Below are 20479 nucleotides of genomic sequence, written 5' to 3' on the forward strand. Positions count from 1 at the left end.
ATTCATATAATAATGTGGTAATTCCTAAATGAGGCCCCCATCCCCCCTCACTTCTGCTCCCACTCTTTACAAGCTCTGCATTCTGGCCATCCACCTATCTTGTTTACCACTTGCTAGTGTGTCTCTTACACACACACACACACACACACACACACACACACACACACACACACACACACACACACACACACACACACACACACACACACACACACACACACACACACACACACACACACACACCACACAATGACCTTATGCAGGGGTCAATGCACAGGCTGAATTTGTCTTTTGTGACCAGTGGTGTTATAACTCAAAATGTAAATGTAAACAATGATAGCATTGTCCTTCAGCTCTCATTCCCATCATATCCCTCTTCCTATCCACCCATCACTCTCAAATATAGAAACATTTCAAAAAGCATGGAGTCATTCTGAGATTGGGTATTTGAGGACATTGTCTAAGTTTAGTAGAGAAACTGCATGTCCTTGGTCTTTCTCTGTGTGTCATATGGAGAGCCGCCGAGATAAGACATGAGCTCTAAGAATTCAGAACATTATCAGAGATAAAGATAAATGGAGACAGAGGCGACAGAGATTAGAGGACCTGAAACATGTGTGGTCATCAGTTAAGAAGACAAATGTGTTTTAAGAAAAGGAAAGGAAAAGAGAGTGATAAACAGAGAAAGGAGCCGTCAAGATTACGCAGACAAACAGGAGATACATATGTTAACATACATTTCATGTCAAAAGATATGTGAATAATTTTCACAATTTCTGAAATGTATTTGGATTAGTAGTGTCCCTCGAACATTCCTATTTTTTTTTGTATGTGAACCATCAGTTATATTGTCTAACAGGTAGCTAATGGGTATTGCTTAGATGTTGAAGGCCCTGTAGGCCTAAATCCCAGTCTCACCTTGATTTGAACTGGAAACCGATACTCATGAATACATGTGGTGTCTCCAATCCTCATTACAGAATAATAAAAGACAAATTAGCATGGCATGTGTCCAGAGCATTGGTTGGTTACATTCGTATCAAGAAAGACATTGAAAAGAATATCCCTGAGCATGTTTTGGGGATTTTAAATAACACGCACATGTTCATCAAGTCAGATTAATTTATAGAGAGAATTGGCACATAGTACAAAACTACATAATGCTTCAAAAAAAATGTTCTTGAGTCAGAACCCCCAACACACCTGTGTGCATACTTGACTTAAATACAGACTGTATGTTTGTGTTTTTGGGTAATAATTGCCTCCAACGCCATTGTCCAAACCAGTCTGATATGCATTACAAAATTAGCAAGACTCATTGAGATGAACATTTGAGTGAGGGCCTTGGTGTGTAGGCTTCAACTTATTTTACCTTGTGTTCTTTTCATTATTTAGGGTACTAAAAATTAAAAACAAAAAACGTGTTTCCAGACAGACAGATATTCGGGTAGACATGTGTAAGGGCTGTTAAAGCTGGTATTACTGCAATGTCTTTCAACTGGAATTTCCCCAAGGCTGACAGTGTGTTGAGAGAGTGAATTGTTAGCAGCTTAGGATGTCCATGACAGAGTGCAGTTTTTCAAGTTTTAGCACACAAGGAACAGAAACAGAAAAGCAACCAGGCAGGGGGATGTATTTGTATTTGTTGCCAGTGACTTTAACATAGGTTATATCTGAGTTGTGAGTTTTCCTTGAACATATACACACATGATCACCAAATGAAATCCACACATGCTGCACCATGACACTCAGCAGCCGAAGAAGCAGATTTTGTTTCCATCTAAGGAGCTGGTGGCTGTCTGCAGGTCGTTTGCCGTCTCCACAAACCATATCCATCACTTTGAGGCAGAAGCAGGGAAGGGAACAGAAGAGAAGACTTGTAGCCGGGGACTCAAATATTGGTGCTGTTTAAGAGAGGGTGTGGTTTCTTTCAATGGACTGCATACTCAAGAGTTTATAAATGTGTAATCCTACATCATATACTCTCCAGGGCCACCATTCTTTAAATGTATGTCCAATAATGGATAGTGTAAAAGCCTGTCTTTCTGTTACTCATAGTGGCTGTTATTAGGCTAAGCGTGGTAATAAAGAAGGGAAGCAGTTGGAACACCTCTGTGATGAATAGCTCTACCTGTGCTTGAGGAAACATGTTCCCCCAGCAGTGTAATGAGGACACACCCTGAGCTGACCTGCAGCTACAAACACAGACGCACCTGCCGAGTGTGAGTCACACACAGTGGGCAGGGCCAGGAGAGCGCATGAGCTCATCATGTCGCTTCCCGCACATTCCCACATCTCATCTCCAACCCCCCATCCGCCCCCGCAGTCTTTGTCTTTCCATCTCGCTTACCTGCCTCTTCCTGTTTCTCCCTTGTCATTCACACATCTGTACACACACACACACACACACACACACACACACACACACACACACACACACACACACACACACACACACACACACACACACACACACACACACACACACACACACACACACACACACACACACACACACACACACACACACACACACACACACAGTTACAGACAATTCAAACACAGCAGAAAGGGGATCACAGGTTGGATTATATGGAGAAAATCAAATATCCAAATATTTCTGATCAAATACCTTGATATCGACATGGAGAAAACATTGTAGGGTTGACTATTGTTTTTTACATAGAATATTTACAACATTGAATTTATTTTAATATAAATTCATCAATTATGTGGACATAATGACAAACTGTGTCATGGCAAATATTATAACTATTAAAACAGTCCGGTTAGTTCAGAAAATGATATCCATTTACTGTCATGCAGCCTTCAAAACCAGCCAAAGACAATTGGGCGATGGTACCATAAATGTAAGACAATATCTGGTGTCATATCACAATATCAGTTTAGATATACTGCCAAGCCCAGATACTGTTTGAACACCACTAGGGGATCAAATAACTCTTATATAATAACCTCTTTCTGTCTTCCCTTTCTCCTCCAATCATTGTTTTAAATACATCTACAAGCATGTGTGAATGGGTCTGTTTGCTGTTGTTATATCTTAAGCTGAACTAGGCCAAACCACCAACAATATGTGAACCTGTTGGTGTGTGTGTTGGGGGGGTTGGGATTTGACCTTTGTTTTGTAGTAATGTTGTACACTGTGTCAGATTAAACCCACCTGAATGGGGTGTGTGGTGTGTGTGTGTGTGTGGTGTGTGTGTGTGTGGTGTGTGTGTGTGTGTGTGTGTGTGTGTGTGTGTGTGTGTGTGTGTGTGGTGTGTGTTGTGTGTGTGTGTGTGTGTGTGTGTGTGTGTGTGTGTGTGTGTGTGGTGGTGTGTGTGTGTGTGTGTGGTGTGTGTGTGTGTGTTGGTCTGGGGTGGGCTTATCCTTGTCTGTCTTTGTTGTGCCTCTATCATCAGAAACAGGAAGTGATGTGTGTGCGCGTGAGTGTGTTAGGTGTTTTTTTTGTTCACCTGTTGGCCAGGTAAAGAGGCGGGACAGTGTGTGTGTTTGTGTGTTCATTGGAATAACTGTCAGAGCCAGCGTGAGAAACAGGAGATGCAGCAGGAAGCGTGAGAAACACTACCTGGAAACAGCTGGGAACGTCAGCTGAACAGGGCTGAATAAACACATGTGTATACTTAGAAGCACATGCATACGCACACACTAACACATGTGAGTGAGAAAAAGTCACTCACACATGAGCATTCTTGCAAAATACACGCTGGGTCAGACCATAGACTGTATACTGGTCCCAAGGTATGGGACCTCCATACTGACTTATGGTAGACATGCACTGTTTCCGACTATGGTGATTAAACATAATGGTGCAGGATTTGATCAACCGTACACTGACATGTTGTAGCCTTTATTTAACCAGGTGACATAATATCATGTCTCGTTTTCTCTTTAAAATATTCATCCATCCATCTTCTCCCGCTTATCCGTGGTCGGGTCGCGGAGATAGCAGTTCCAGCAGAGAGCCCCTAACTTTCCTTTCCCTGGCCATATCAACCGGATAAAATATTCATAGGGGAATTAAAATGTTTGAATGCAGACTTTGATGCTTAACTGTGTCTGAATGAAGCCAGTGTGTATGTATGTTGGTGCGTGTGTGTAAAAGTGGATGGGAAGAAATAATGTTTGCATTCTCAGGTTTCACTGGAAAGAGGAAGTCAACTGTTGTTTACCAAACTATTGCTGACGGATTATGTAACACTGAAATGATGACACAAGTGTGTTGAAGCAAGCAACCAAACACACATACACTCACAATAGTAAAATCCCGTGTGCCTCAGGATATGCACTCACCCCTTTACTCTCTCACTTTCTCAAGAACCTGTCAGACATTCTCCCCCATGCAGTAACCAGTAGGCTATATAAGAATATAGTGAAACAATTCCTGAATTCAGAAGTGTTTGCATTCCTTCTTGTTGGATCTGTGGGAAATATCTGAACACCTTAATAAAGAGGAATGTGCACAGCTCCAGACCACATCTGCTGCCTGGGTTGACGGAGCTTGACGGATTGCAAATATTTGGCTTGTGGTCAGAGGAGGACACATTTCTTTCTGCGTCAGACATCTTTTGTGTTGACACCTGTTTGGATTACAGAAAATGGTATCTTCAGCAAACTACGATCACAACTTTAAAATTATACGTAATACAGAGAACGTCACCATATACAGCCATGCTCATTTGGAAAAGGCCACTTTAAGTCCCAATTGAAACTTCTATGAAAGTCTCAAAAACGTTATAGAAATGAATGCGTAACTGCCTACATTATTTTTCTTTGATCTATAATGTTTTCTACTTGAAATGCATCATGATACTTAGAGCATTCCTCAGACTATCTGATTTGCCCCATAATTTATATTGTACCACATGCAATTGATTGCAACCAAAATTGTATTAAACCAATCATGCAGTGTGACTTGAATAAACCTGCAATGTCAGTATTCTGCTCATGGAGAAGATAATTAAAATGGTACGGTCATTTTTTAAATTTTCAGTGCAACAAAATTAAATTAAATATAAAGTGATGTGTTTATTAACAGTATGTTTGTGCTCAAGGTATTCTCTCTCTCTTCAGAGCACTCACACTGCAATACAGAAAAGATGTTAGACATTGACCGAGGCTGGTCACACAAACCAACTGAAGACAGATTGCTGTGGGGGACCTCGGTTAACCCTTTTAAAAGCACACACCCACACACATCCGCCTCTAATGTAGTGGCAGTGTCCCAGACAGCTTTTCCGGAAGCATGCCATTTCCTGTGGAGCTTCTGCAGGTCTCTGTCCATAAGGCTGATGACTCCCTGGGGAGACCGGCTACTTTACACTGCTCATATGGACCTATCTACTGTTGCACCCCCCCCCTAACAAACTCACACACACGCATATACATTCACACAGCTGATACGTAGACAAAATTCACGAGGCAATACTGATTTGCATGGAACATAGACACTATGCTAAAGTATTATCTTCTGTTTGACTTTATCAACTTACAGTTACACAAGTATTATAATTTTCCTCATCAGCCTTTTGACAGTGAGTAGTACATTTCCCCATTGCGTGACAAATGAAGGGTTTCTGATTCGGTCAGAATAGAGTAAAAAGACCCAGAATAAAATGCCTGAAGCTTATTTTCTATCCTTTCTTTACTATTAAATGAGATAACTTAGTCTTTAATTAAACTTTATGAGCAAGACGGAAACAGGAGCAATGAAGAGACCAGTGATGGATGAGATATGGTTTACAGAGAATATGTCACACTTTGCTCTTAAGGATTTTGCTCTCTCATTAGCCATTTAGCTTCTGCATATGCTATAGCGACAAATCAGCCTAATGGAAGAGATCTACCTTCAGGCTAACCATTCTACCCTTGCTCTGTCAGTCAACCGGCACATTTCTCCACCGCCCCTACCTTCCAGCTGTTTTCGTCCACCCCTTTCTGACTTAAGCCATCTGTACTGCTCACATACTTAAGATTTAAGTACAAACATGTCATGTCCCACCCTGCAAATGCATACAAACCTAAAGCCAACCCCTCCTCCAATCCAAACACACAACATAGCCATAGGCAAGGCAAGGCAAGTTTATTTGTATAGCACTTTTCAACACAAGGCAATTCAAAGTGCTTTACAAAAAATGAAAGACATTAAGCAGTATTCAAAAGAAAGCTAATAAAATAAACATTAAAAGAAAAAATACATGCCATAGCAGACTATTAGACCTATACTCTTAGCATGAATTATCATTTTAATTAGCAAGGCTGTGAGAATGAATAATCTGACAGCATATGGCTAAGGGTGCAAGATCATAATCCTATCACTGTGTTATTGATTCCCTCCCAGTTCCAGGGTCTGTTTCAACATGCTGGTCCAATTACTATTGCTGGGGGTGGGGACTGGGAGCCATGCGCAGAAAAACAATAACAATGCTAATGCTGGAGGCAACACAAGGTTAGGCCTACACCCAATTCTTAATGCACTGTTTCTCGATAGGAAGCAGGGCTTTAAAAACACAAGGAGGGACATGGGAAATGAAAGAGAATCAAGATGTCCTCTCTTTCCTAATGAGGGTTTCTTAATGAAAGAGGCAGGGAACTGAATTGAAACATCTGCTATGCCTATTCACATAAAACATTGTGATGTCGGGGAGGAGAGAGGGAGGAGAACAGAAACAGAGAGGCAAATGGTTTCTTAAATAACATCATTATTTATTTCATGTGTCTATAAAGAATCTATTCAATCTAAAGCAATGAACTAAGTTTAAATCATCATCTCTTAGTAGCATTACAATATGCAGAATATGAAATATTTACAATGAAAGACACAGCAAGATAAGCCCACGTTTGTATCCTTTAGATGCTGAATAAAAACTTGAAACATTATTCAAATGCAAAACACTGCTCAAAACACCAAGAGGCTCGATTAGCAAAAAACGAACACAAAAAAGTTTTCATTTCAAATTTGGAGGAAAAAAATGTACAAACAGCAAAAATCAGATTTAAGGTTTAACAACCATTATTAACAGTATTTATACATTTGGTACATCTTTGTAAATATATGCCATTATTGATGTAAATTATTAATGATTTCTCTCCAAATCTTTTTTTCAGAATTACAGCATTAGAAAATGTCCTCGTAGTGGCATTCATTTCACAAGACTATCCCATGACAGTTTAAAAAAATCAAGCCAAACCAAACTGGTTAGCATATAACTTAATTAGTGCTTTTGTTGTATCAGAAAGTTCACTCAAACACATACTATGTACAGTACAAACAACATAAGTTATTTAACTTAACATCTCTCAAAGTTTCTCAGCGTTTGTTAAATGTAATTCTCTGTAACACCGCACTGTTTACAGTATATAGGCAACGGTTAAGTACCAGTGAATTCAGATAAATAAAAAGATACTTCCCCTGGTTTGTTTCTTTAATTCGGCTTGTATCAGCATCATAGTTTTGGTTCAGTACCTCTGCATATTTTACTGTCGTTGTTGCAATTGTTGTGGTCGTTGTTGGGTTGTGTGTTCCCAAGCTCAGAGCACAGCATGTACTACATTCAATGTGTCTTGTGTTACAATCTAGAAAGTTTGTAAGTGTAAGACCATGCATTAGCTCCTGTGTGTCTCGTCTGGCTCTCTCTCAGCCTCGAGTGGATTCAAGCTATCGAGCGGCTCATTGAACAGCCAATCAGATTTGCCACATTGCCCAGCGCTTCCTGCACCTGCCAGACAACCATGTGGCTTGGCAGAGCTCTGCAATGAGGCATCAGGTGAGAAAATGTAAGATTCTGAGCTGTCAGTTAATTTGTATTAATAACTTCAAACATTCATGTCCATGTCTCTTCTCCTGACAGGTCATAACTTCCTGCAGACTGTGCAGGATGTACCGTGTGCAGTGGCTGAGTATAAAGTGTATAAAGGTGGGAGACTTGGGCTCAGACAGGCCACAGATCTGGTTTTCAGGTCCAGTTGAATCTGGTTCACGCTGCAATGTGTGGATGTGTGAAACCTGCATGCATGTTTGGGGGCAATGCAATGTCAGGTATTCCTCTAAAGTCCTCTGGATATTTTGTACGTGTTTGAATCCTCCATCTCAGGCATAATAATACATATATTACTCTGGATCTTTAATACATACTCTTGTAATAAATGTAAGGTTGGGAGAGAAGAATCGTAATCTCAGAGAGGCTGTCTTTGATGAACATTCAGTCAGATGATCTGTTATCTCTTTGATATACTGCGTGTTTATAGGTCCAAACTTTAAAAAGGTCCATCAGACGGGGGCTGATGGCTAGAGTAAGGCTTTGGATTGGTGATTTTTAAAAAACATTCACCTCTGAAAATAAATATTTTATATATATTTCTACCTTGTGAATTGGTACCAACCTGGTTTTTGCTGAGGTAGGTTTTTCTTTTTAGCAATTGTTAACTTTGATTTTTAAATATGTTCATAAATGCCACCTCTTTTTGCAGTATAATCTGTATACAAATTCACACACACACACACACACACACACACACTTCATTAAATGCATACATACATAATAAATAAATAAATATATGTAATCTGTATGCATGAAAGGTATTTTGTGTATATGTGTGCACGCTATTCTTTGCAGGTTTGGTTCAGAGTATCTGGCAACTATTGGCTGAAGCCAAAAGCAGACCAGCTGAAAATGTATGAATGGCAATAATAACAATAAGAATAAGTAAAATAACAATATACTGCAGAATAATTTTGCAGGTGTATGTAGAGATAAATAGTTACCAATCTAGAGTTAGGGTTAAAAGTCTGTTTAAGTTCTTGTTATTTTTAAGGTAATCTAGTACAGCAGCAGCAATGGCGCCTTAATGTTTTGGTGCCAAGAAAAAGCAGAGCGAAGATTTGGGGGCAAGGGTCAAGTGTCCGTGTTGCCATGGTGATGGTTGTCTCCGCGACCCTCAAAGGCGGGGTAAAGAGGTCAAAGGACATTGACTGCAGCACATGGTCCAGCTGTCGCTGCGGCGACCTCGTCACTTGGCTGCAGTGAAATCCTACGTTCACAGGAGGGAGGAGAGGAGAGGGGTGGGAGGACCCTTCAGCCTTTATTCTGAAAGAAGAAAAATAAAATAAGTTGCCATGAGATTCATAGACATGATCTTTCATCTAACTTTATTATCTTTTTTTGTTTATACTACGTAAGGGAGACTTAATTTAAGTGTACTTACACACAGTATGTGTGATTTATTACATAGAACGAAGCAATAGAGGGAGTTCAAACGGATACCCCAACTCTGTTACCAAGTAAGGAATAAGTGCTCTTCAAGTCGCCTGCTTTTGTGTATGTATGTGTGTGTGTGTGTGTGTGTGTGTGGTGTGTGTGTGTGTGTGTGTGTGTGTGTGTGTGTGTGTGTGTGTGTGTGTGTGTGTGTGTGTGTGTGTGTATTCCTCAGCTGGTAGACACTGAAGTGGCAGGTGCTTTCATGGCAGGGGAAAAACAAAGTGGCATTTAGCAGTGTGCGGCTGACACAGGACTCTCCTGTGATGGAAAAGGAGACAGCAACAACAGTCACACACAATCACACACACCTAGGTATTCTTGATTGCAAACCTACTGAAGTCAAATGAACAAACAATTTCAGGTTCACTCCCACACACACCACAGCTGTGTGTTTGCCCACTATAATTCCTGGATCTACAGTGTCACTTTTCTCCAGTGGAAAGCTGTGCTGACCCTTGCCCCGGTGTACTTGTTGTTGAGGTTTCATTTGCATGCAGAGCTATCAAATGGGAGCGGAAGTCTTGGCTGACACACACACAAACACACACAAAGCCCCTCTACGCGGCTGCATTTCTTCCCTCATTTGCTGTCTCCCTCTCTTCCCCAGCCACGAACAAGAGCTGTTTTCACAAAGCTGGATGTGATCATCATTCTGTAAACAAACCTTTCATTCAGAGTCCTCACTAGTAGCCCCTTCTCAACCGCTCCCACCATAAACACACACACACGTCTGTTCTCTCTCTTTGCCCTATATGCACCATAAAGGAAAATCAAGGTTAATATAAAATCTAAAGCTTTAAAAGAAGTTTGCCATAACTAGGGTTGGGAACCGAAACTCGGTTCCAGATGAGAACCGATAAGAAAATGCCGGGTACCGGGTACCCATACAAAATACACAATTTCGGTTCTGCTTAACGGTTCCTAATCGCGGTAGACCCTGTATTCCAGCGGGTCCGTCTGCACCGCGGTGCTGCGGTGACCCGGTGGAATACAGGGCGGACCTGGAGAATCACAGAACGGCCGGTCGTCAGCGGGCCGTTGACGGCCGGCTCGGTACGCTGACGGCCGGCACCGCCCTTCATTTTTTTAAACGGCATCATATAAAATTGCGCTGACAGGCGACAGAGGTCCACAGTTGCCCCGCAGCGATGCTCCCCGCCCTCCCGTAGACATTTCACGAGCTCAGTCACTTCATAACACCAAAGATAGGTCGCGGTAAACACTCTGAAGTGAGGCTCCACTACACTAAAAAAGAAAAAGAAAAGGCAAAGTGTAATGCCTGTTAATAGCTTGCCACAGGCATAGCTCAGTTAAAATAAAGCACAGCTATTGTGCAATACATTTGTATTGCATGTATATTTTTTAGTAACAATTTCAGTTAAAGCTTTTAAGAATAAATATATTTTTGTTATCTAAACGTTTGACCTCTTTATTTTACAATTTTGGAATCGAAACGGGGAATCGATAAGAACCGGAATCGATAAGCAGAACCGGAATCGAAATCGGAATCGATAAATTTCAAACGATACCCATCCCTAGCCATAACACTTACTGATGACCAAAATATCAAAGAAGTTAATAAAATGCATTGAGGCTGATGCATTTCTACAAATACTAAAATATGGTACCCCATAGTTCAATTTAAAGACAGAATAATTGATTTCCATCCTGGGGCCACCTGTGCTGGCTGAGCTTTGTCTCTTCATCTTTTCATGGGTGTCAGAGACAGATGAAAATATAAACAGTTGGGGTTCAAAGTTGTGGAAAAACCACAGTAACAGAATCAACCTGACAGAGAGGAAGAGGAATGCGTTGAGGTCATGGGACCGGGCGGTCAATAACAAACTGTGTGTGTGTTTCTACAGTGGCCTGTAGAGGCAGACACCTGGGTGAGAATGACAGAGATCTGCCGGGAAGGAGAGTTGAATGACCCACAGCTCAGATTAGCAATCAAGTGTAGCCATGTCCATAAGCTCTAAAAAACATGATGACTATTGTATGAACAATGGTGCTATAGGACAATGTGCACATATGGGGACTCGCCACACACACTGCTATTCAAACACATGCTGTTTTGCGAAAAAGTGTGGGTGGGCGGGGAGATTTGGGGAGGGGGTTTGAGAGAAGGGGACAGTCGTCCAGCGGGGAATGAACCCAATGGCTCCTACCCCTCCTCTTTTTGGAGCACACACCCCTCTAAAAAAAAAAACGGTGCCCCCTGTCACAACCCCCACACACACACACACACGCACACACACGCACACACACATTCAAGCTCTGTTCATTATTTATTTAGTTCTCACAGGCTAAATTTAGCCATGCTCCATTCAGGACTAGGACACACACTCAGGCATGTATTAGCAGCCTCTCTGGTGCTTCAGAAGCAGAGTAAACATGTCCCCGAGTCTGCTGTCGCCTGCTCGAGTAGTTCTGTGTGGTGGCAGAACTGTGAATGAAGAAGAACTGCTCCAACTGTTTTTATGAGTAGCTAGGAAGAAAGAGGATCATCAACTGTTTTTTTATTGTAGTTACGCTGTGAGAGCTTCTGCAAACAACTAAACCGATGTTGAGAGCAGGTTTCCTTCTACAGGCTTGGATCTGCTCTGTTTACATTCCTGCCCTGCCAGCTCCTCCCTGATCTACAGCAGCACTCGACCAAACAAACACTGACAGACTCTTCACCCCTGACCTCCCACACCTCTATGACCAACAAAACAAAAACAACATGTTTACCCTGCTTCCAGCTGACTAATTATTACACATTCCGGAAAAACTTGTCATTATTTTGTATCTTTGAACATTCATTCTGTGGCTTTTCACAGAAACATTGGAGCAAGATAACTTGGTTTTTTTTCTCAATTAATAAATGTGGACTATAAATGTCCGAACGTTATGAAAGAAGCCAATTGCAGTTTCCCAGAACCGAAGTTTGTGAATTTAAGTCTTCTTTAGTCTGACCTACTGTGTTAAAGCCAAATATTTTATTTTGCTATCACACATGACAAAGCCAATCCTCTCAGCTGAGAGCTAATCCTATGCTTAACTACTGTATATAATAGACCTCTATGAAGAAGCATTAATACAGTAATTGGGTCCAGAGAGCTAGAGAAGCATTTATGATGAGCCAGACTATTATGAATGAAAATCTAAAAAATCGGCCTGAAGCCATTACACTAGTGTGTGTTTTGTGTGGAAGTACTACTACACACAGAAGCTCTATCTCTTCCTCATCCTCTAGGCAAAACAAGCTTCTCAACTATGTCTAATCCTGAAGTGAATGTAATCCTTCTTACCTCCAAGCTAAACTGAGGATATGGTAGGCTGCCTTTTTTTTAATCTAGCACTGGAACACCCCGCCCTACTTTACTCAGAGAGTTATGTATCAGTCGGCCAGGTATGTGTATTTTCCTGAAGGGGAGAGGTGTACAGTACAGGTGAGGACAATGATTTAATGTTCCTCAAATTATAGTACGTAATCAAATAATGAGGCATTGTTGGTGGCACTAAATGTTCCAGGGTGGAATTATTTGGCTGTTCAACAGCAACATATTATGTAGGCGCATATTATTTAACTATAAAAACGGCAATATACGGTATTTACTGTTTATATATGTATGATATGTGGACAAACTAACTGCACTTGTAAGCTATTCTGTCAAAGACTTTCCCATCAGGCCTTAAACAAGCCACAACAAAAACATTGTTTTAAATGTCTTCACACCAAAAGTACCAAACAATTCAATGATATGAACTAACTACAAGATACATAAAGAAAACAGAAAAATGGAATTAAAAATGAATAAAAAGATAAATCAATCAAAATAGCTGTTCATTAATTTCCTGTAAATTGACTGATCCAATAACAGTGAATGCTCTACACATTTGAATTCAATGCTAAAAAAAAAAGAGTTAACTATACATTGTTGGTTTTGTTGTTGGCAGTGTGAGATAAGTGAAGCAGCCAGAGGAGTGAGAGTGTTGTTATTGGCTCTGATCAGATATGACTAGCTAATTGTTTAATGCAACGTTAGACAATCCTCAATGGCCTCGTGTGAAAAGCCAATCAGAGACAGTCCAATGAGGTCAGATAACAACAGCATAAACTCAGCTCAAACGAACTGGTGTGGAGAAGGTGTGTGTGAGGGGGGGGGGGGTGAAAGGGGGGGTAGACCACATGATTTCTGAAAAACAGAAACCAATGCCTGGAGAGAGAAACGGGGGAGGAGGACGTAGAGGAGAAGGGGGGGAAGGGTTTTGGGTTGGTGTATGGCTTCTTGAAACTGCCTCGCCACACCCCCACCTTCTCCCTGTTGTTGTTGTGGCAGATGGCGGCCAACCATTAGCGTATTGTCACTCTCCTCTGAAGGGAGAACCAGTGAGCACTGCTTGGCAGGGCAGGTGCAAAACCCCTGACCCCCCCACCTCTCCACCACTCCACCATCTGCTTATGGCCCCATATACATGTACACACACAAGAGATGAAGACGCACAGACAAAGTAGTCTGTGCCCACTAATGAAAGTCATGGAGAGTGTGAGTCAGTCTCCCCCTCTGTCTGCACCCCTACTTTTAGCCAGGGAGAAAAACATTACAAAGATGAGGACAGAAGTGGGGAAAAAGTGACCGGGGGGGGGGGGGGGGGACACAGGGGCTTCTCCATTAAAGGAGCTTTAATGGAGAAAAGAGAAGATTGGCAAGAGAGATTTACTCTAAAAGGGGTGGGAGTAAGAAGATGTAAAAATAGTGCACACACTCCCTGTTTTGTTTTGCCCACAGAGATGGAGGTGTGTGGTTTTCTGGAAATGTCGCTTTTGCAATATCCCTCCCCCGCTCACAGTCTCTCACACACACATTGGTAGTTCAAAGGTCAAGAAACTGACATTGTTGACAGGGGCCAGAAGGCGTGCACTGAAAGCTAAACAGCCCTCTCCTCTGGCCCATCACCTCCCCTTTCCGTGCACCTCATGTCAGGGCCAAAACCCAAACAACAACAGTGTAGCCCCTCAACTAATGGACCCAATAATCTTCACAGAGCTACATGAATATACAGACTGGGAGGATCTGCTTAGGAGCAAAGTCTCTATCCCTCTCCAACAGGATTTTGATTTCCGGATCCTAATTTAATATAAAAATGTATGTCCTGCTGAAATTGCAAATCATAGTTCACTCAGTGATAATAACACAAGAATGTGATAAGGCCTTCCTGGTTGTAGTACTTTCATGTACTTTCTTATCCTCACAAACACACACAAGGAACAGAGGTGTTTTTGTGTTTTGATAAGTATCAATGACTTGCAACACTGGTTACATTCCTGATCAGAGAGCAGAGTCATTCACTACTATGTACACATTTATTTGTTTGTTAGGAAGGGCTTATGTAACCAAGAAATGAGAAAGGCCCACTCTTGCAAGAATGGAACTTCTTTTTGTTGCTTCATTGCCTTGTAACTCCTCCATTTCACCGTTGCAACAGTTCAATTGTCTATTTTGTTGTCAATGAAGAACACAAAAAGTCATCCATCCTTCATCATTGTTCCTCCGCCTACTTCTTTCCTCCTCCCCTGCTCTCATAACATTGGACAAACGTCTCCAGTGTGGTACAAATATTCAATAATTAGGCCCTGTCCTATAAGAGACAAAGTTCCAGGACACAATGAAGTCTATGGACAAGAACTTTCACATAGGGTGTTAAGGTTCATAACAAGTAAGTGTGTGTGCCTGCATACATTTACATGTTCTTAATAAAATGTGTGAGCGCCAACTCTTGTGTAACATTGTTCAATTAATGTGTTTGTGAACGAAGTAAGAAAAAAATCCTCCCTCTGGGTCCATCCCACCAGGTTAGAAAAACAAGTGAGCATTCACCTCTCCCAGCAACCTTTGCACACCGCCCGCATTCCAGTCCTGAAACCCAGTACCTGACAATTGATAAACAACTGACTCACTTGTTTTTCTGGGGAACCCGATGACTTGCACCAAGCCCCATGCTGCCTGCACTCAGAGCATGAGAGCCAGCAAAGACAGATACAAAGAGAGACAAGCTTGTCGTAAAAAACACAAACAGCAATTAAACTCTAGTATTTCACCATCGTGTACACAGCCTCCTGACTCACAGGGATAGTGAACAAAATGAGGTGAAAGGTAATATACTAGGCTATTGTTTCGTCCTACTTAAAAAACTCCTAGTCATTGAGATGTCATGCCTTTACACCCATAGCAGCCTTATAAAAGCTAGAATACACTGTTATAAAAGGGAAAGTAAATATATTTTCTTTGCATGTTTTAGCTACTTCCATGTGTGCATCATGTGTAATGCTGCATGCGTCACTGGATCAGACTACATGTATTTTTTAAACACTGACGTGGAATAAAACTGCGTCACTGAGGGAAGAGACCCAATCACAAATACACAACAGCAGCATCAAGCAAGCCAAAATATAAAACATGACAACTTCGGCCATACTTTTCAGAATAAGGTGGTTTCAAAATAAAACCTTGTTAAAGCTATTGAATGCTAAATTGAAATACAGTTGTGGTTTCCCTTGAGAAAATCAATAAATTGCAAAAACAACATGCTGTGAATAGAACGTACTTTTGAGGTTTGGCACACTTTAGTGCTTTTATTTTCTAAGCTTTTATTTGGAGCTATGTAAACCATCGTTTTCCGGTGTCTCTATTCTGCAATCTCACTGTGTGCAGTTTGAAGCAGATCAAAGACTGAGCAAACAGCCTTCCTCAGCATCGAACAGCCTTGAGATTTGTCTTGGGTGTGACGAGTAGGAGACTAATTATCGCTAAACATCGCAGCCTACACCCAACAGCTATATTCATAACAACTTTACTCATCTGAGCTATAGTAGCCCAAGTTTTAAGACTGACAACTGCTGTCGGTTTGTTTTAGTGTAAAACGGATGCAACTGGTTAACGCTGTTGATACATTTTATAACATAACACAATAGGTTGTTATTTCAGAGGATCATGGTTGTGGCTTTGCCTATATTTTAAACTACAGATAAGTAATTAATGCAATATTAGGATTATATGAAAGGAAATGGTTATAATATAGCTAACCAGAAGTAGATTACACACTATGTTTTGGCTCCAGGTTAAATCTATTGTCTGTGTTAAGCACATAGGATCAACTGCAGACACACAAATGAAGCTGCTTGTTCTCAGTTTGTTCTCTTAAAAACTATCATTATTTTCAACTTTGGAATAAAATAGGAGCACAGAAGTGCTGGTTAGCAACGATTACAGAGTATACAGTAGCCCTGAGGCGGATCTCTATCCTACTCTTAAGCCCTGACACCACTCCCTTCATGAAGGAAAACATACTGCATGAATGAGTGTGTGTGACGATTATGAAAACACTCACCTTTAACAGCAGCAGCAGTCTCCTTGAATCCCATGCTGGCGTAGGGGCTAGTGTTGAAACCGTTCATGCCCCCTTTGCATCCACAGGCTGTCGTCTTGAACCTCAGAAGTCCATCACAGCTGCCTAACCTGGATCCTCCAATGTTTCCCTCCATCAAGTTTAAGGCAATGTAGTTAAGTCCATTTTGATAACCAGCTGACAAGTCCCTGCACATGGGGCTGTTGCTGCTATTGTCCTCGTCTGAACCCTCAGAGCTGCAGACAGTGTGCGACACATTCTCCACAGAGGCAGAGCTGTGCCGCTTGGTGTCGTGGGCAAAGGATGGGCACACTGGTGTGACAGTGGTGGTGGAGGAAAAGGTCTCCGAACTGTGCCGCCGGCGCCCCTGAGGGTCAGCTCGGATCACTTTGGCCCCTCTGTGTGGATCCACAAGGGATCCAGATAACGAAGGACCCCCCAGGAGAAAAGAGTCCACAGCGGGCACCCCATCCATAATGCTGCTGTCAAGGCTGAGTCTCTGGACACAGGCTGTGGGGCTGGTGGGGAGGGGGGCATCCTCAGGGGGGCAGAGAGCAGGTAGAGGGGCCGGAGGACTGAAAGTCATCTCAGTGTAGTCATCCTTGACTGGAGCAGGCTGGCTCACCTGCTGTTGGAGAGGATATTCCTCTACCATCCCCCTCTCCTCAGTATTTCTCTCTATGTTTTTTTTCTCTTCTCCCTTCTCACATCCCTGCCTGTTCTGATGGATTTTCACCACACTAGGACAAGACAGAACTTCAGGCTTGTGGTCTAGGCACCCTGCAGGGGGAGAAGCCCCTGAGTTGTGTTGGCCAAGGTGACCCGGGGAGATGACATCAACATTAGCATAGTCTGAGAGTGGCAGGGATCCCCCCTCTTCACAGATAAAACTCAAAGATGACTCGGAGCTCTCTTTACATGCCAGCTGGTCGCGAGTAGCACTACTAAAGTCGATGTTGATGTACTCTCCAGGGCTGCGTGGCTCTGAGGGAAGCGGGTGTTCACTCATACATGGTAGTGTTCTAAGGGATTCCAGAGCCAGGCGGGTGGGCCGACACACCCTATTCCTGTGTACAAGACCTCCATCCACCCAAGCTAATCTGATAGGAGATGGGGCAGGAGATGGGGCAGAAGAAGGGGTGCTTGGTGTCCCCGGAGAGCTGCTGGCCTCAGAGTTCACCGGAGAGATAGGACAATAGTTTGACTCCTCTTCTATGCTCTGTCTCTGTAAACTCATCACCACATACTGGTCTTTGTCTGTGGACCCGCTGCGCTGCAACTGGCCTTTAACTGAGTGTGGCAGAGAGCTGTAAAAATAAGGCTGTCTGTGATGATGCAGGGGATAGGTATCTCCCCCTGAAGGACTGAGGATGTAGTCTGGGGGTGTGACAGACCCCAGAGGGTCAACCGGAGACATGTTCAGGTACTCTCCATTGGTGAGCTTTCCATCAGTGCTCTCCACTGACATTTTGGTTCCGCACAACATCCGCATATAGCCACTGTCCTCCAGCGAAACACTCCCAGGGGAGTCTGTGTGTGGGACCAGCCCTGCTGAAGAGTGTGAGCGGGGGTTGATGATCTGCTTTGGAGCAGAAACACACATTGGGCTCATGGGCATATAGGGGTCATGCTTGGACCCTGGATGTGGTACACCTGGCATCATGGGCATATAGCCACTGTCACCTTGGAGACCACTATTGCCAATGTGAATGTCCCTATAATCCTCAGGATAGATGCCTTTTGGGGAGGCTGTGTGACACCTTCGAAAAGACTGGCTTCCACTGTTGTAAGTGGCCTTCATAAGAGTATACTCATCCAGAGAGGCTGAAGATACCTGGGGTGGACCCCTCGGCTGGCGGGGGGTAGTGAGGGAGTATGTGCGCTTTCGATAAGCCTTTTCCAGCTCCGGTAACCGGCGGTAACCATTCTGCCGCTCCATTATGGTGTAGCCATCAAGCTCACTGCCATCCCGGGAGGGGGGGGTGTCTGCTCTCAGAGACTCAGGAGTGTTGCTACGGAGGGAGAGCGGTAGCCTAAGGTCCCGTGCGTCCGCAGGGCTAGAGCCATACTCCTCACAAGATATAAAACCAGCATCACTGGGGGAGCCTGAGAAGGAGGCACTGCAGCTGGAGGGGCGGGGGGCACTGGTGTCTGGGCAGGAGGATATACTCCCATGTCTATGGGTGGCTATGGGTGGGGAAGGAGACAGGGGCATAGACATGGACTTACTGTGCTGGAGGGAAGAAAATTCAAATGTTCTACAAGGGCGCATCGAAATGGTGTGAGACCTGGTCAGGAGGGTCCTGTGGACCCCTGGGCTGAGGGGGCTGCCAGTCACTGACAGGGGACGTGCCATGGTGCCATCGCCCTCGCTAGCCGTGCGTATTCTACAGGAGGAAAATCTGCTCACAGGAGAGGTCATAGCCATGCTGTCAGTGCGCGAGCGCCGGGTGAGCCCGGTCTGGCTGGGGGGGAGATGATTCAGGTGCCTCCGGGTGGGCACAGAGATGGGGTTTGTCCCAGACGACTGGCTCTTGCTGCGGGGACGGAATTCCGACAGCTCCTTCAGGGCTTTCATAGCCTCCAAGATAGTTTCGTGGATATTTTGAGCCACCACAGAGTCATCCGCCTGCATCCAGAACTCCCCCGGACCCGTGGCTGCAGACCGACCAACCTCAATGAAGAAAAAGCTGTCAGAATGGCCGCACCTCCGGATATTCATCAGCTGTAAAATGACGGAGGCAACCTCTGAGTTCAGCTTCACAAAGCTGATAGTCCGGCTGGAGAGACATAGCCTGTACACTCCGGTCACATTTCTGGTCTGTCCCAAGCCTTTTGATTTCAGGTTTACTTGCCAGACCTCCTTGTAGACGGCGGTAGCCGGGGTTATTACCCCGTAGCTCGCCTCGTCGAAGCCAACCAGCGAGGACGCAGAGTTGGACGCCGAGCCGTCGTAGACTTTCCCCTCTGCCATTAAATCCGACAGCACCCGGTACCAGCTCTCCTGCTCCTGCTCATTTTCTGCAGCCACTGCAAAATACTCATCCTTGGTATAAAGAGCAATTAGATATTTGTGTTTTGCGTCCGCTCTCTTGTTGATATTAAGACAGCAGTCCAGGAGAATAACTCTCTTGGCGGCCGATTTGTTTTTCCATTTCTTCTCACTCTCGTAGTACTCCAGTCGGGAAGGGGAACCTTCGCTCGACTCTTTTAAAACGAAAAAACGCTTATGTCCATGTTTCTGCTTCTTTAGATATCCGCATTTCTTGATATTGTTGATCGTATTACTGGTCAATAACGGCTGATCTCCCGTGGTTGGCGAACTCGCCATTATCGTGTCCTTCGCTATCAGACACAATGCTTCCTTTCCTCGAGTTGCTAAAGAAACGCACTTTATTTTAATCCTCTCTTTCCAGAGCCGGTTGTGCAATCGTTCGTCTTCTCCCACAGCAAAGCAATAAATAACACATGTCTGCTAGTGTCCGGACTGTGGAGGCGAAACAACATGTGACGATCTACACATCCAGCTCTGTGTAAAAAAGAAAAAAGGAGGAGAAACAAATACACACACACCGACAGTGGGCGGTGCGCACTCAGCTCATTGGGCTTATTGGTGGAAACGCTATGAATGCTTGAGTGAGATGGCACCATTCAAAGGAGAGAGAGAGAGAAGGAAAAATCCCTCCTACTATTACTCTGCCCTCTTCCGACTCATTTGAGCGTAGTCGGTCAGGACTTTATTTATAGCAGCTCTGGTCCTGTGATCCAACATTTGCTGTGAATATTTTTGTCAATCTAAATATATC

General features: G+C 43.4%; 1 protein-coding gene across 1 annotated transcript; it reads right to left on the bottom strand.

The window, feature by feature from the left end:
- Positions 1-6705: 6705 nt before the first annotated feature.
- irs2b (insulin receptor substrate 2b) lies at positions 6706-20275 on the bottom strand. Its single transcript, XM_034232390.1, has 2 exons — positions 16656-20275; positions 6706-9110 (listed from the first exon to the last, which is right to left on the bottom strand). The coding sequence occupies exons 1-2, from the start codon at positions 20002-20004 to the stop codon at positions 9106-9108; spliced, it is 3354 nt and encodes a 1117-aa protein (XP_034088281.1). The 5' UTR covers positions 20005-20275; the 3' UTR covers positions 6706-9105.
- Between the last annotated feature and the right edge of the window lie 204 nt (positions 20276-20479).

This window comes from Gymnodraco acuticeps, unplaced genomic scaffold (genome assembly GCF_902827175.1).
Source record: "Gymnodraco acuticeps unplaced genomic scaffold, fGymAcu1.1, whole genome shotgun sequence".
In the NCBI taxonomy this organism is placed as follows: Eukaryota; Metazoa; Chordata; class Actinopteri; order Perciformes; family Bathydraconidae; genus Gymnodraco; species Gymnodraco acuticeps.

Excerpts from the sequence above, each read along its gene's own strand:
- irs2b (XM_034232390.1), bottom strand. The coding sequence starts at position 20,004 with ATGGCGAGTTCGCCAACCACGGGAGATCAGCCGTTATTGACCAGTAAT.